The 18,018-nt window shown below is 42.9% G+C and overlaps 1 protein-coding gene across 2 annotated transcripts in view; it reads right to left on the reverse strand.

The window, feature by feature from the left end:
• nptnb (neuroplastin b) overlaps positions 1-18,018 on the reverse strand; it is a 45,911-nt gene that overhangs the window by 3,342 nt on the left and 24,551 nt on the right. For both annotated transcript variants that reach the window (XM_051920197.1, XM_028823340.2), the window contains 5 exons: positions 15,590-15,761; positions 15,085-15,179; positions 5,720-5,853; positions 4,867-5,140; positions 2,854-2,875 (listed from right to left, as the gene is read on the reverse strand). In XM_051920197.1, coding sequence (XP_051776157.1) covers positions 2,854-2,875; positions 4,867-5,140; positions 5,720-5,853; positions 15,085-15,179; positions 15,590-15,761 — 697 coding nt within the window. The remainder of the gene's footprint in view (positions 1-2,853; positions 2,876-4,866; positions 5,141-5,719; positions 5,854-15,084; positions 15,180-15,589; positions 15,762-18,018) is intronic.

The raw sequence follows: 18,018 nt of genomic DNA on the forward strand, positions 1-18,018 counted from the left end.
TCCAAAGCGACATTTGCACTGTTTTGTGTATCTCACACCGTCATACACCTTTATCATAAGAGCATCCCTTATCTATGATGGAACATTTTATCAAAAGAAAATATGAAGCTGGTTTTAAATTAAAAGTTGTTGAAGTGGCGAAAGAAATTGGTAACTGCGCTGCTGCAACAAAACTTGAGAAACTGGTGTGAGATTGGAGGAAGCAAGAAGATGAGAAGAAAAAAAAATTGTCTCATTTTTGAATGGGCGTGTAAGTCAGGGTCTGATTTTATGATTGACTTATACACAAGAATATACGAGTATATATACGGTAATGCTTTGTAGGTTAATAGAATTTTATGCTCGGTCCTGGAAGACACAGGGCGCCAGTGAAGGCAAAGCAGGATGGATGTTACATGCTTGCTGTTACTGGTCTGTGTCAGGACTCTTGCAGTAGAGTTTTGAATCAACTGGTGCTGTGATACAAGGTTAAAGTGGCACCTACCGGTAGGGAGTTACAGTAATCATTGCGGGAAGTGATAAAAGCATGGACAAGTTTCTCAACATTAGAAGAGAAAAGGAATAAGCGAACACGGAATATGTTTCAGAGGAGAAAGTAAGAAAGTTTCTTATTGTGGTTTATGTGGTTGGAATAAGAAAGGGAGGAATCAAAAATGACACCAAGACTCCTTGCATTAGAAGAAGGTCTGATGAGATCATCGTCAAGAGTGACCGAGAAGAAGCTCATTTTCTTAAGTTGCACTTTAGTGGGAATTTGCAAGAGATCAATTTTGTTGCAATTTAATTTTAAAGAGTTCTGCTCCATCCAGGTTTTTACTGAGCCATGTTGATCAGCCCTGATGATCTTTCACTTTTAACATTGAAATAGAGTTGAGTATCATCTGCATAAAAATGATAACCCAGTCCATAGCTACGAATGATATGGCCAAGGGGAAGCATATAGATGCAGAAGAGCAGATGGCTCAGGACAGAGCCCCGAGGAACCCCTTATGTGACTGCTGCAGAGCTGAATCTGCTGTTTCCAAAATTAACAAACTCTTGTCACCCACTAGGGGACAGTGCCAGAGATACCCAGCATGTTCTCCATTCTGTACAATAGAATGTCATGTCTGACAGTGTCAAATGCTGCACTGAGATATAACAAAATTAACATGCTGTTTTGTCCAGAGTCTGCTGCCATAAACCACTCATTGGTTACCTGAAGCAGAGTAGTTTCACAGCTGTGCTCTGAAACCAGACCAAAAGGGTTCCATCATAGTATTAGAAGTTAACCAATTGCTGAGTTGGGAGGCTACAACATGCTCAAGAACTTTTGACAGAAAAGGCAAGTGAGAGTAGGGTTCTATTAAATCAGCTTGAGTATGAAGTTGGTATTCAAGGATGTGCACTGAAATGGGTTTGCATCCTACTTAAATGGTAGACCTATGTCAGTAAACATAGGGTGATAACATCTCCCAGTCAGCTCTACTCACTCAAGGCGTACCACAAGGCTGTATTCTGGCCCCGCTATTATTTACCTTATACTTGCTCCCTCTGGGGCCCTTACCTTAAAAACATGGAATCGATTACCACTTATGCTGAGATACCCAGCTTTATGTTAAAGTTAGCCCTGACATTGTTTCATCTGTAAATAAGCTGACGGAGTGTATTGATGACATTAAACTCTGGATACCACAAAATTTCCTCCAACTAAATGAAAATAAAACCGAGATCATTTATCTTCAGTCAGTACAGAACGCAGCAGATAGACTTCTGACCAGCACTAGTAAAAGAAAGCATATCTCACCTGTATTGGCCTCCCTCCATTGGTTGCCGGTGAGATTTTGGATAGACTTCAAAGTTTTATTGTTTGTTCGCAAGGCCTTGCGTGGCATTGCCTCTAAATACACCTGCAATGTCCTTCATCCCCTCTGGGGAACAAGAGTTTTTGCTCAATTACTCCTTGCAGTTCCTAGATCATGGCTAAAGTTTAAGGGTGACGGGGCTTTTTCAGTTATTGCCCCAAGATTTTGGAACGATCTGTTGCTCCATATAAGCTCTTCTCCTTCTATTGAGGTTTTTAAGACTCGGTTAAAAGTCCAGTTTTTCCCTCTGCTTTTTATGGTGGGTGAGGTTGTCGCGAGGGGGAGGATCGCTGTTCAATAGTTTTAACTGTTTTATTAAACTGGTTGTTTGATAGTAGCCTTACTTGTTTCTTTGTGCAGCACTTTGGTACAACATCTTTTGTTTTTAAATGTGCTTTATAAATAAATTTTGATTGATTGATTGAGACATGGCTGAAAATTGTTAAGATTGTCAGCATCAAGACATCAAGAGATTACACAAACGATTTTAAAAGTAGCTGGCACTGGTGTCAAGAGATGTATCTATTATTGTTGTAACAGTTGGGATTATGGCATGAAGGCAAGATTTAATAAGTGTGTGGGAGATGAGGTCCAGTACACACGTAGTCAGCCTCATTTTACAAATATATTCATATGCTACAAAAAAAATGTCACTTATGTCAGTGGATGCAGTAGTTTCGAACTACATACCTCAGTGGCAGATGGACAGCTTCAGACGCCACTGCAAATCTGGGTTGTAGATATTTTTGTCATTGTAGGCTTCATTCAGATTGCAGTCAACTTTTTAATTTTGTAAAAATGCAAACGCTATGCTAATTTATTTTACATGCATTTTTATCAAATTTGAAATGCAGGACTAAACGTAGAACATTTTTGGATCATTGCTCTCAGCATTAAGCACTTTAAAGTTTGAGTCATGTTTGAGTTGAAGGTCTAAAAGCAGTCAGTTGGGCAATAAAACAAGTGTGTGAAAATGGAAAAAAAGGGAAAAATTCAAAAATTCACTTACATTGGTCCAGCTGGCTCATCATCTGCACCAGGCATCCCAGTAGTAGGCCGGGTTTTTGGGGTGGGGGGTGCAGGTGGGAGAAAAAGATAAAGTTAGGGGGTGAGAGAGAAAACAACATAGACTATTCAACATGGTAAACAAGAATGCAATTCAATAGCACATTTACAACATGTGTCAATAGGTTATGTGCTCTGTGTATCTTCCTCCCGACTTCATGTGCTCAAAGGGTGTGGAATACTGCTAACAGCCATCTATTGCAATTGTCACTGGCTCCTTGGATACATTTCAACTTTTTTTTTTTTTTTTTTCTTTTTTTTTTTTTTTTAATTAATTCATTTAAATCTTTTTTACAGGTCAGCGCTGAAGACAAAGCAATATTCCACAAGAGCTGGAGGGCACAGAGCAGGGATGTATGTACAGGGTGGTGAGCAGGAGTAATGATTGGGCCATTACTCCACCTGTACTTGAGGCCACAGAGAGGTGAAGTCACTGCCAGTACATGTAAAAGTGACTGGGAGGGGGAACAAAGCAGGAGGCAAACGAGAGCAAGAGCAAACCGGTGAAAATATGTCAGAGTGAGCGAGATAGAAACACGCATAGATGTAAAGGTAAAACACCCTGGGACCTACTTTAACCTCGGCCAGGGTTGCACAAAGGTTAAAGTGCCCACGTTTCAGTCAAAGACCCCTTGCAGCCAAGCAAGAGTCCAAGCCTGAAAGTGTGGCAGCAAAGCGGGGTGAGTGGAGGCTCAGCAGTGGGGCAGATGGCCTGCCACGAGGGAGCCTCAAGCTTGCGTGGCTACGAGCTCCCTTACAATCCCCAGCACAGCATCACACTCCAGAGAAAACGAGAGGAAGACAAGAGCGCTCAAATGTCATGTCAACAACTGGCTGTGGATGAAAAGGAGAGAGTGTGCTGACATCATGAGCTGATGGACTGTAAAGAGACGCAAGCTGACAGGAGGCATGCCGATCTCTCACTTACCGCCAAGTTTTAGGTTAGGATGCAATTTAGGGGGGGAAAAAGAAACAAGTCACAGAAACCGACAAGCATCAACGACGGCCACTGCCATGCCAATTCCTACTTGGCCATCTTAGCCCATAGGCACAGAAATGCACCATGACTTCAGCCGTCAGGCATTCAGATGTAAAAGGTCTGAACCTGTGGCTGACACACTGCATGCCCATAAACCTGAAAAGAAGTTCAGACGGCTGCTGGTCACCTACTAACACAAGATGGAAAACCAGAGACCTTCTTTATTGTGCATCTTACTTACCTCGAATGACACCGTGCTTCCTGGCCTAAAGTGGAGATATTATGTTTGATTCACTGCTGATAGTGTTAGAAATGAGCAAGCAGCTAGGCTACTGCCTGAAGGGCCATACAAATGTCAGTGTGCACAAACACGTACACATGCACACTCTTTCCCTCAAGCTCTCACAGAGATAGCCACAAATGTACCCACACACGCACAGTGGGTGTTGGCAGACTTGCCTAAAAGGGCTCACACATACTCCCACCCAGTTACAAATGGATAATGACACATTTTAATGGGGAATCATACACACTATTCGTGATGAACACAAATAGAAACATGCATACAGACAAAAGTACACAAAGTGTTGCCAGCTATGGACTCCATATTACCCTCTGTACTTGATATACTTACCAAACTCAAACTGCCATTTGAGACAGCAGCCAAAACTCTGCTTTAATACTTTATGTTTGCTTATTTGGAAACATGCAGACTAAACTGAGAAGGCTGGAGCTGTGAAGCACAAACTTATCATGTCTCCTCAGTCCAAGGACTGTTTTAGTGCCGTCTTCTGTACATTTGAGGAGGTTGTAGAACCTCCATTAGGCATGCGAGTATCACTGCGGTTGCAACACTTGTTGCCTCGGAGGAGCTCACCTGACTGCAAAATGATCACCAGAGCTCTTCATGCCCGTTACATCGATTAGTGGAAGTACTACCCATGGGAAACTTGCCAGAGGATTATCAGAGAAACTTACCGTCAGGAACCTCATCTGGCTTCTTGCGCTTCTCATAGATCACGATGATAATGACCAAAATGATGATTTCAGCAAGCACTCCGAGGAAGGGCCAGAGAGGGGCCAGGTGGCTACGCACTCGGAGGATGGTCGTCATGCTCTTTTCACCAATACTGTTCAAAGCATTGCACTGATACACTCCAGGGTCCTCGTCGATCTGTAGATTTATTATCTTCAGTTCTGTGTAGTTGTCTTTGCTTTCAATGAAGCAGCGTCCGGTGATGTTCGGGATTTCCTTTAAGGAAGAAAGGATAACTGTTTAACACTTTGTTTGGTTTAAGAAAAGCAAGTACTGCCCCATCTGCTAGTAAAGGTGGGACTAAAATTCTCACACTGAGTGGGTTTCATGTGCTAAGGCCAAAATCATCAACCATGTCTGCTCAGAAGGCTGTGGTAGCAGAATGTAGAAGTCTCCCCAAAATAGTCTCAATTCTCAAAGAGAAGATGACAGTGGGTTCAGCAAACACTGTAGTCTGAATGCCGTTAAAATGGTGAGAGAAGGCAGAAAACACAGCAGCCGTGGGCTACATAAACACTTTGGGGCCACATTCATTTAGGTTTTTTTTTTTTGTTTTTCTGGCAATGACTCCTGTCTAGAGGACCCCCCGTGTCCCTATCAAAATTTTTTCACTAAATGATGGTCCTGTGCTTGAGGAGGCTTTATTGGATCTATAAAAGGTACGGTTAATGCTGCAGGCCCACCAAAAATAATCTACTTAACTGGGCTTTGTGGTCTCAAGAAAGTGAACTGAATTACTCAACAACATTAGTGAACTAAGCCAAAATGAAAGAAGAAAAGCAAAGCAATACTAACCATGGGAGCGCCATTATTCAATTTTTTCCATTGCCACGAGGGGTGAGGGTAACCTACAGATTTACAGTACATCAGAGCTGTTTGACCTTCGTTTAAGTTCTCACTCCGCTTATGCCCAGTGATGTCTGGGGCAGCTGCAAGAAAAAGCACACAATAATTGGCAAGCTACAAGTTCTGTTTTGTAATATTGTCATCTTGTGCCAAACTGCATCCTGGGAGATGTCGTAGCTTGGCATATCAAACATAACGAAGGCCAAAGAAGTTATATTTAATTGCAAATATGACCCCCAAATCACAAGCTATCATGCTGTTCCTGTCTAGCTCAGGGATCCAAAGGAACCCACACGTGAGCACTTCTGAATTCCAAAAGCAAACTGAACTTTCTCGTATGGCTACTGCAGGGTAACAAAGCTACAGCATTCATCAGATGGGCCTAATTCTGCGTTCATGACTGTCTCAGTCTAAGCATGCCAAGGCCTTGTGGAAGAGCGCAGAACAGTTGAGTTACCATCACTAAAGATGTAGTGAGGCGAGTAGCCAGGGTAACATGTAAGCTTTTGTTCCAACCATTACCTGACATTAATTTCACTCCCATATTAATCTAATACGCTATTATTTACCAGTTTTATCCTTTATTGTGTCAGTTTAGAAATGCACAAAAGGATTGATTACAATTTGAAAGTAATTTTGCAGACAAAAGTAACTATACTGATGTGTTTTTTTTAAAGATTTGACTTTCACTTCTTTAAAGTCTTTTTTTTTTTTTTTAATTGGTTACTTGTGATGGGCGGCACGGTGGCGCAGTGGGTAGCGCTGCTGCCTCGCAGTTGGGAGATCTGGGGACCTGGGTTCGCTTCCCGGGTCCTCCCTGCGTGGAGTTTGCATGTTCTCCCCGTGTCTGCGTGGGTTTCCTCCCACAGTCCAAAGACATGCAGGTTAGGTGGATTGGCGATTCTAAATTGGCCCTAGTGTGTGCTTGGTGTGTGGGTGTGTTTGTGTGTGTCCTGCGGTGGGTTGGTACCCTGCCCAGGATTGGTTCCCTGCCTTGTACCCTGTGTTGGCTGGGATTGGCTCCAGCAGACCCCTGTGACCCTGTGTTCGGATTCAGCGGGTTGGAAAATGGATGGATGGATGGGTTACTTGTGATCGCTGAAGCAGAAATGACAATGAAGTTTCTGCTCTTGTCATCTGCACCTGTGTCTTCTCATTGTTAAATGGCAAATACTTAGCTTTAATTAACTGGTATGTTCCAACTCTCATTGTGCATCTAGAAAAATAGAATGAAATGTATGTTTTTGATAGATGTCTGTGTACCGAGATCTACCTTTCATTTCACATTTTTTCTGTAGCTCTAGTATTTTTATTTGTATCCAGATAATGACAACAAAAAAAGTACACAGGCACTAAACAATATAGAGAAGCAGCCCTGTTCTACCTATGAAAATCACAAGCATGTAATGGCTTAAATATCAACAGCGATCTAAGAGGTGTGTGTGTGTGTGTGTCTGGTCCATCCAAGCAATCCAATTGGCCAGTATAGCTATAGTGAAGCGATCAAAGGAGGGAGTGTGAGACACAGAAAGGAGGAGTAAAGGCATAGGAGGCACTCAGAGTCGCCTTCAAAGACAGGAGGTGTAAGAATAGACACAAGGTGAGCGAAGTGCCATAAAATAACAAGAGCCTGAGAAGCTGGCTTTATAGCAACGCACTCAAGGAGGTCAAGAGATGCTCGGGCACACAAGGTAAAATGTAGGGCAAGAGATATTAGACATTTTAAAATGTATACAATTACCTGGGTAACATGCCTAGTTTAAAATAAACAACAAATAATCAAGATCTGGAAAATTCAAACTTTTTTATTACAATTCCTATACAAGTTAATATTACCATGTTATTCTATAATAACACAATGGAGGTCGAATGCCGTAAGTAAAAGTGTGCTTAATTATGACAGGTATGACAATCAGAAGTAAGTCGAGTAGCTGGAGCTGACAAATGGTGGAAACAGACATTGGGCTGAAAGCTACCCAGTGAATTCTTATTTAAATGTTTTGCACAGTGGTACAAAAAATACAAATACCCTTAATGAAAAGGTTTGTCCTTTTTAACATTTTTGGACTATTGGATATTTGATAACTGTGATAGATGATCTCATTTTAAAGAGTAACAATGAGGAATCCTATTTTGCACTTATTTGTAGTATTTACATCCACAGAAATTCAATTTTTTGGGGGGGGAGGGGGGGAGTTAATGCTTGCCTACCATTCATAGTTGGTGTCATGGGACCCCATCCAGACATGTTTGCCCACTACAAAATAAGTTCTTAAAGCACATTTTTATGTATGCATGTACATTTTTAATGCATGTGTTTTAATAAAAGTAAACCAAATCAAAATTCTGTTTGGCAAGAAATGTAAAATAGGACAGTTTTCCTGGAAAGCAATGCACTGCAATTTTAGGTGACATGCTTAAAGCACTCCAACAAATGCGTTGTGCCAAATGTAGTCACATTCAAGTTATCGCCTGCCTTTTCTGCCATGTATTTTGTTCTTGTTTGCCAAAATACATGCAGATCTCCCTTCCAGCAGGATATTTAGTGACTTGCTTTTTCAACCACGGACAGTCACTGTGAGGGAAAAAAAGCAGTAATTTCATTGACTCAGAGAAATGACAATTCCTGCATGTTAAAATGTTATTATTATTAACCTTATGTTTTGTACCTGCTTCCCCTAAGTGCTGGAGATGGCCAATTCAAGATATGTCGGGTTTATGATGGGTGTCACATTTTGACTTTTTGCAGGGGACTCTGCCTACTGTACACTTATTTCAACTATGTAGTTTGGTGTTTTCTGTTGTGTTACATATTTTGAATGGCCGCATTTTGTTTTTTTCATTTTTATTATTAATTTTTATAGGAAATAATTCTGTTTTAAAATCTAAATTCACAAGACGTTTATATATCACAATTGAAACTATGTTTATAGGAGTAGTATACTGTATACGTAACAGAGAAATTAGTACAAAGTGGGTTCAAGTGTACCTTAAATGTTAACACATTACTGAGGACATTTGTCAGCATGTGCTTTTCTCAGAACACCATCATTTCTATCTATTTCGATAACATAACTTTTGTAGAGATTCACTTTTCAGACATATCAAACTCTCCGGCTTGCGATTTTGGGGCTTTAGCATCTGCCTTTGCAATGTATGGCTATGAGTTTGCAATATCAAGCATCAGTCTTGTGCAGTTGTACTGTTACGTTATGAAACACTGAAGTGTTTACGAGCTAATGAGTCAGCTGACTGTGCGTTTTAGGTATTCACTTTGAAAGGTTAGTTTTCCCTTTATTTTATGATATCTTACTGCATTGAACAGTCTATTCAATCCCGTGTGTTGGGCTTCTTATATGTGTGAGCTACCATATTCATGTTTAATCGATAAATACAGTATATCATTGCAGTAGTATCTCTGCTTGTCTTTGTGCTTGTCAAGCAACATCATTAATGCCGGCATTGTTATATCAAGCAGAGTTCGGTTGGCTGTACTCTGCTGCATTTGCACTCTCTGACATATCTGTTGTGAATCTAAAATATAGCGTCCTTCATTAGTATTGTAATCACTCATCTACAACTCATGCCACCCTGAAAACACAATGGCCTGGACAGGACAGATAGCACCAAGGCATTTACAGGCAAGCCTTGCCGCAGTAAGTGTCAAGAGACTGCACAAGTCTGGGAGGATGAGACACAGGTAGAGCACTTTGGCCACAACATCTGCTGTCATCTGTGTCGAAAACCAAAAACTCCTATTCTGCCTCTGTGGCTGGCCAGCCTGTCATTATATTGTCAGCCATAAAGTACATGAAGGTCTGTCAAGAGACTGAAGGTGTACTGTAACGTGGACCTTTCAACAAAACAATGACCCAAAACACTACAGCAAATCCACCAAAGAATGGTTCAAAAACACAAATGGCTCAGATCTTAATGCTTTAGAGATGCTGTAAGCAGGTGCAAGTAGTACATGCAAAAAAGTCCTAAAACATCACAATGCTGAAGGATTTCTGTTATACAAGGGTTGTCTGGGTTCCGCGCGGAATCACTCGAAATAAGTAGCCAAGGATTTTTTTCTATTTTTTTCCATGTACTTCGATCCTTTTTAAACTTTTTCCAAGTATTCACTGCCAACATCAATGCACTTTTGGGCTCTTCTGACCCACGCCGCAAAACACTCGCGAAAGGCTGTCTTTGGGAGGTTGTCCAGCTGTTCTTTGACAGCTGCAATCAGTTCCTCTCGAGTTTCGAAGTTGTGGCCTCGCAGGGGTTCTGTCACCTTCGGGAAGAGCCAAAAGTCACATGGTACAAGATCAGGCAAACATGGTGCGTTCCACCGAGCGGATTAAACCATCAGAAAAGTTGTAAAAAATCATCACTCGAAAGTCACGCACGCACGGAGTCGGGAGCTTCGCCGCTAGCGCCGGCTGCGCACTCAGTTCGTTTGCTTCTCGTGTTCGTTCTGAAGGAAGAGAGGGAGCAAAACATCTGAACAAAAACATGCAACCACTTGAATAATCCCTCTACACAGCAGAACAGGTTTCGACAGGCTGACACTCGACAAACGATAAAATTCCGCGCGGAACCCAATCAACCCTCTTAGACCACTAGACAGACATTTCTATAAGTTTAGGTAGGAGATGACACTCAAATGCAAGAAACTCTTGGAAGAAATAAATTTAAAAAAAAATAAAAGACATTTTGTGGGGCTACACTGTACACTTGACCCAGGAAGTGTAGTGTGCAAGCAGCAAATGGGGCACAGGGGAATGTTTAACAAACATGAGACCTTAGTTGCTACTCCATACTCCTATTCTCTTTTTTGGTAAGCAAGAAAGAAAAAGAAAGAAAGAATCAATCTGACAACTCAAAGGATGAAGGCACTGTGCCCAGATTCCTCAAAGTTGATGTAATCACCAGTTTAATGCAGTCTCAAATGATCTGATGCCTAGTGTGGGCCCTGTCTGGCTTATATGAGCTATTTCATGCCAGTCGTAGTGGAGGGTACTGCCTACTTTCTAATCATTTTCATTTGTGGGTACTGTGACTGAAAATACATCCAACAGAGCACTCTCTGAAGCTGTAGCATGGAATGAAAATACGTTTGGGAGCTTAACTCTCAAATAAACAATGGTAATGAATGAAGTATTTAGAGCCAAAACACCAATGAAGGGCCGCAAATGACAAATAAACTCTTCAAGTCAGCAGAACCGTTGATTAGTTTAGGTGCCTTGTGAAAAAAAAGTAAGAATGAGGATGGAAAAAAATGAATCTGAACCCATCGCAGGGAGGCCATCTGTCAAAGTCAATGACACATCGCTGCTGCGCCTCCCCACTGGGTCCAAGAACCCCAACATGAGCCTCCAGCACCACCTGTAATAGTTGTGACATAATTATATGCATGAACCACATGGTATCAAAAAGGAAAAAACAAACCGTAACAATCTAAATGAATTTAGGTGCCATTCTAGGGTTGAAATTTGTAATTGGAGATGCTGAACAAAGCTGACGAGAAGCCCGTAAGGGTGATCAGGCATTCCTGTGCAGTGGTCACAAGTTATTTATGTGAGAGGAAAGCAGCAAGCAGGCCAAGATTGTTAGATGTTATTTATGTATTTGGAAAGGAGAGGGGATATGCCATTGCAGCAAGGCAGTTATAAGCAGTGTTTTTATCACATTTTATGTGAAGACCTCTGAAGAGGGAGTGCATTACTTTTATTTGAAGTCAATCCATTGATATTAGCTAGCATACATGAGAAAAGGAGACATGATGAACAAGTCTCCATGTGATGTTTCCGTATCATTAAATCCATTTGGCTTGGCCAATTTAGCAGTAAAGCAGGTGTTGTCTGCTGCATTGGCCTCAATTGCTTTACTTGGTCACAATATCTTACATTTATTTTCAGCTGTGTTGACTCATTGAGACTCAGACTGTAATGCATACAGTTAACAGACAAAACACCATGCAGAAACACAATCTGCTAAAAAGTCATCTGTGTAGCTGAGCACAGGCTTACTCGGCAGTAGTGTAGCCCATCAACAGTGGGCAAACTATCTGAAGGCAGAGTTTAAAATGTGCCAGTGGCCCAGGAGGACACCCTCAGTCCATTTGTCTTTTCAGCATGTATCTAATAAAGACCTTCCCAAGACATTGCCACCGAAAACGTTTTTGGTTGAATGTAGCCTCTTCATGCACTGCCTGCTTATAACTGGTCGGACTACGGGACAGAAGCTGCTTAATAGTAGTTGATATGGCTGCATCACCCGAATGTGGCAGGGTTACACTTCTGTGTCACTTGGTTTCTTGTTTAGTGTTCTAGACCAGCCAGTAAAGCCCACTGAGTGTCGACACTGCTAAAATCAGGTGAGCCCACAGTCGGCTTCTTGTTTCCAAATGTTTATGTGAAGAGCATGTGACAAGGTGCCTTGCAGAGCAGGCAGTGGTGGAATATGGACAGTGAATATACAACAGGAAAGGGCAGGCCTTGGTTATAAAACATTCAGTGGAGTGCAGTTATGCGAGCTCACATTTCTTAATTTCTTAGACTTAAGGTAGGAGTGGTCTTTGGTGAAGTGTGGACCCCAGCAAGTTACATTAATTGGATGCAGAGCAGTGCATGCATGTCTGGCTGCAGATGTTGAAACTGACAGGAGATAAGGCACAAGCAAATGTGACTCCTGTTTCTCAGTATATGTGGAATTTGGGAGTGTCAGTTCTGTGCAAGTCCCTCGCATTTCTCTTCCTACTTCTGCACTAAGTATACACAGGTGTCGTGTGTCTTGTGTGCAGTGGACCTCTGGCACAGAGATACAGTGTGATCTGATGGCAAAAGACCATCAACTTGCTGTGATCAGAGAGGTAACACCAGATGCTGTGTCATTTCAGGTAATGCAGTATTAATGAAGTTTGTCTCAAGGAATAGGAGCATAGGGGCAAACTGACAACAGCACTCAAAATCCCTGGATGTGAACTTGATAAGCAGCATCTCGTGATGCCTCACTTCACAGAGGCAAATGTGAGCAGAGAGTATTGAAGGAATGGTCTTGTGGTGATGGAAGAACTGGATGGAATGAAACATGACCAAGACAAAGGAGTTTAGTGTTGGAATTGTGGCATGCAGGGAGCTGCTGCTATCAGTTCCTGCAAATGCAGAGAGATGGTAGGAGTGGTGGTATAGACTCAGATTATTGGGGGTCCAAGTTAGAAATCAGGCTGCTACCAATTCTAGTAGTTGTAGGGATCCTGCTGAATTCTTATTGAGGACTGTTAAGATTTCTTTATTCGTATTTGTATGTTAGAAATATTTTCTTCACATCAAGAACCACAGATGCATGGAATAATTGATCAAGTAGTGTGGTGGACTGTAGGACTTTGAGGACCATTTATTTTCGACATCTTATGGTGGAAGAACAAGGTAAATAGGATTGGCAAGCTTGTTGGGCTCAATAGCTCAATCTCATCAAAAGAGCTTTTGAAGAAATCTTGTGGGTGTGTGTATTGATTATACAACTGGCTGTCCTATACTGTCTCCGGAATTATTATTGTCTTTATCACTGTAACAGTACCCTCGGCATTATACTGGCTGCTGCAAATACAATTTCTTCTGAGAGAATAAAAATACCTAAAAAAGTGGGTAGCACGAGGGGGGATGAGGGGATTGGGCCTTTTAACAAGCTGCTGGAGATTTTGGACCAATTCATGTTGGCCAGTGTACAGTTTCATGGTGTGGACAGTAGGGGCTCTAAAACCAGGTGTCTGAACAAATTGACAGGACTCATCCAAAACTTACTCGAGGAAATGGCAGAAAAGAGGATGATGGCAAAATCAGCGGGCATCAAGACTAATGCTGCCCATGCTTTCCATGATGCATTGTCCTGGAGCACTGTTACAGTGATGCAGAAGGCACTATAGAGACACTACCCATCGTCCCAATCTTCCTCATAGCCAGGTATGCCAGGCACACTGGCATATGGAGGATATTTCTTTGTTACTTGTATGCAGTGTGTATAGTTTTATGTCATGCAAATAATAATAGTACACTTAATAATATTTTCATGCTCTGGAGCAAGTGAATTTCTTCAGGGATCAATAAAGAACTAGCAACCTACTGATTTGAAGATGTTATGTGGTCCAGAAATAATAGAAAAATAAACTAAGAAAAAGTACCAAATCATTTTGGAATACTCCCATAAGCCAGCGTAGGAAGGTATTGTGCTTATTGGTTACTTTCCAGCCGTGAGTAATTTGTGTATTCCAGTATTTGATCTTATTTGCATTTTATTCTTCTTCTAAATTTTCAGTTTTCTCTGAACCTGTGAATCGTTTTAAACTGCCCATGACGCTGACCTCATTGGCACACTGGCACCACTGCTAATGGTAGGTTCAGATGCTTCACTTATTGTATGAAGTTTGTGGTGTTCCTTTCTGCATCATTACTCAAGTCTGTTATCTATACGATAACCTTCATGGCATAAGAGCAAAACACTAAGTTGCAGTTTCAGGACTATTTTAAATCAGTAGTTGGCTTAATTAATAAGTAATCTTCTACAGTGGTATACAGTATGAATTTAGATTTAGAGTAAAGTTTAAATGAAATTGACTTCAGTTTAGAACATATGTACATTTTTCCTATTAAAAAAAATAATGAGAACTGCCTTTTTAGTGTTTAAACCTAAACCCACCAAGCAGATTTCAGCAAGTGACTTGATAAGGCATTCTGATTGACACTATAGTGATGCCACACGTTGCACTACGTCTCTGTAACCACAAGTGGGCCACAAATCCAGTCCAGTTGTTTAGCACCACAACAGAGAAAGGCAAGCCAAAGTGGGCAACACTGACTTGGCATCAGTGCACTGGACCAGCTGCTATGGAGACAGCCACCTTTGGATGTCAGTCTCCTACAGAAACCAGAGTGACAACTTCTGCTGGCTGACTCTCCGGCTGAATGAGCAAAATTCACACTGTCATTTTAATTGGAAGGCTTCAGCTTCCGATGGCTAATTAAGCTTGCAGAGAGCGGCATTTCACATTAATAAGGGGAGCAGCTTGGTGGCGGGCAAAAATGAGACTCTGCTCTCCCACCTGCTGCCAGTCACGTCATGGGGAGAATTTCAAAGAGGATTTGCCCAGCATGGCTCTCTCCTGTGTGCCTATGGTAACGGACTTCTTGTAATTTACTTTTCAGCATTGAAGAAGTGTTTGATTGCTTGTTGGACAGTCAATGTTATAAATTCAACAAAAGCAATAGTGCGGAGCACTCTCCACTTGTGGCACCCAGCGGCATTAACACGGGATTTCAACAAGGCATTACCTTTCACCTCAATGGTGAGGTTTGCGGATGGCCGGTTGCTAAAGCTGAACACACACTGATACTGTCCTGATTCATCTGCTCTTGGTTTGGAAATCCTGTGTAAGAGAAAGGAAAAAAGATGCCTCGTCACTGAGGAACATAAATGGAGGCAGCAGCCCATCGCTTGCGAGTAATCTGCACTACAACAAAGCTTCTGCCATTGTGGCCTTCAGGTCAGTCTCTTTTATTTGGCATTACCCGGCTCGTTCCCAGTTTGTGACTGTCAGCACATAGATGGGTCTGCAGAGGACGCTAAACTCCCAATTTTAGTAGGAGCCCCCCAGTTTGGAGCACATCACAGCCGATCCACTTACATATTGTTGCGCGCAGCAACCCTGCATGAATACAGATTTGCCCTGCTGCCTGATGAATCCCTGACTTCACTCCAAGCCTTTAGTTTCCAGTTCATTTAAGCCACAGGCCTGATGGCAACTACTGCACAACATGACAGGAGGATGATGCTCACTTGTACTCTGTGCTCTTGTTGTTTTGACGAGTACCCGGAATCTCTTCCCCATTCTTCATCCAGTAGCTCTGAGAAAAGGAGCTGTTGTCATCTGTCAGGTTGCACTGAAGCGTGACTGGACTGGTGTCATTGGTCTGGAGAATCACCTCTCGGGTGCCATTGATCTGGGGTTCTGAAATACAGACAAGTCAAACTTAATGACATCAAAGACAAGACAAATTCAGAGCGGGTCCTTGTAGCTCACTTCACGGGCAGACGCAGAAACACAAACACGTAGCACTACGACAAAGCAAGAGTCGCTGAACTTACCTGTTAGCGGCCTATGGATTTGAACCCATAGCAAATAAATTGTGGGTGAAAGCAACTGGCGCAAACTCCACGAGTAAAACACCAGTACACTAAGACCAGAGCTTTACAAAAAGCATCATCAATGGGGAGCAACCCCACTGGACGCATGTTAAGGCACTTGTAGAGTAAGTATGGACAATGCCTGTGCGTAGGCCACTAGTCAGCATTTCCTCATTTCACTTGCCTGGCCACCAAAGGGCACACAGACGTCACCCAGGCTGCATTCCACGTGGACACAACCTGCGACCTTGAAGACACTGCAAACAAGACAGACAAGCGGCTGGCTTTGGCACCCAAGTGCTGAGAGCTGTAGGATGGCAGAAAGTTAGTTAAAAAATATTAAAAACAAAGTTGGTATTAGAGGAGAGGAAGAGATCGGCACAGCTGAAATGACGCCAATCCAGAGCCATGCAAACTTCACTAGCGGCCACTGCTTGAACCGATGGAATGCTGGGCTAGGCTGTGGTGTTCGGGAGGCACGAGGCTATGTGGCCACCAGCACTAAAGTCACAAGAGAACTTTCTAGGAGGTGGTCCCATGACACACTGCTAAGGCTGAAAATCTCTCCAGCGGATGGGACGGCTCCTAATGGAAAAAGCTCTGCAAACCTGATGTCGGCAGCTGACAGAGAGGCACACAAATGCTGACGTCTTCCCTTTCCCAACAAGCCACAGGCATTGGCACAGATGGTCCTTCCCTTGATGCCCCATCTTTGTGTTTGTTTTGTGACTACTGGGAAGGCCATGGTTACAGCTCACACCAGTCAACAACAATTCTAAAGAGGCAGGTAAACCTTGCTGCTAGAAAATGCCCTTGTGTACCATGAAGAATCACCTGGAAGAAAGGCACTGGAGAACAGCAGGACACGGCAAACGCAGGAACCTGTAAGGAGGCCACAGGCAGACTCAATTAACATTCCCAGCAGCTTCCTCTGCAGTGCCGCGCGCCCAATCACCTGCGCCAGAGAAGGCAGAGGCCCTGTGTGAAGGGAAAGCAGTTTAAAAGAGCTGCAAGTAAATGGAGGTTAGCAGGACTGGCAATGTGAGGCACCACTGGCCTTCCTGTGCCTCCGGGCTTGCTGCCATTTCTGGACTTGTGTGGGCTTCAGAGGAGCCAGCTCTTCTCTCTGTACAAGTAACATTGCTGCCCACACGCTGTGGTCAACGTGACTTTATGGCTATCACATCAGATACTAAATTCCCATACATTGCACAGGATGACTCCAAGACACTTTTATCACGGTGCCTGCATACACAAACACATATGTAGTACGACGGTCACAAGGTGTGTGTGAGAAACTTGGAAAAATATGGCGGCCAATCAGCTAAAGGAAGCAGTTAACCTGCCGGCGTTGCCAAAAACTGGCATTCTGCTAGGCACCTACAATACACAATAATCGCGGACACTGGCTGCAGATGCAAGCTGGTAACATACATCTGTGGCCCACAACATGGCTCCAGAGAAGCTGCACAGCCACCTGATAGTAACAGGAGGGAGAAGACAAGTCACAGCAGGCAGGACAAAATGGCTGGAACTGTGTCTGTCCTCCCCAAAGACACGCATATCGTGGCAGTTCTGAACTGATGGTGGGCGCATGTGCATTGCCACAGACGGCTGTCCTTCCTAGACTTGCTTCTCATTTTGTATCCTGTGCTCCTGGGTCTGGCTTTAGCCCCCCATCTTCCTCCACTGGAAATGAGATTAAGTAGGCTTGAGAAAGTATGCATTGTCAGGAGGAACTTTCAAGGGGCTGCAGGCACCCTAATCCCCCTTTTGTCTGTAACCCTTAATCTGCTGTAGACAAATGGCAGATGTGCAGCCACGTTTACATGGTACTCTTTGAGGACTTCCTTTCTGCTGACCTGCACCTAGCCTTTGATTGGCAAATGCCAACCGCAGCTTCACTAAGCGTACACTTTGTGGCTAATAAAGGCAGCTTTCATGTTTCAACTGTAAAACCGAATGGCTTTCGTGAAATGAGTGATGAAATGCAGCCGTCAAGCACCAAACCATCAACCGATAGACCAGGCAATGATGAGCAGGGCGGCCTTCCTAGTGAACACGCAGCACAGACGTATCAT

Source organism: Erpetoichthys calabaricus, chromosome 17 (assembly GCF_900747795.2).
Source record: "Erpetoichthys calabaricus chromosome 17, fErpCal1.3, whole genome shotgun sequence".
NCBI classification, from domain to species: domain Eukaryota; kingdom Metazoa; phylum Chordata; class Cladistia; order Polypteriformes; family Polypteridae; genus Erpetoichthys; species Erpetoichthys calabaricus.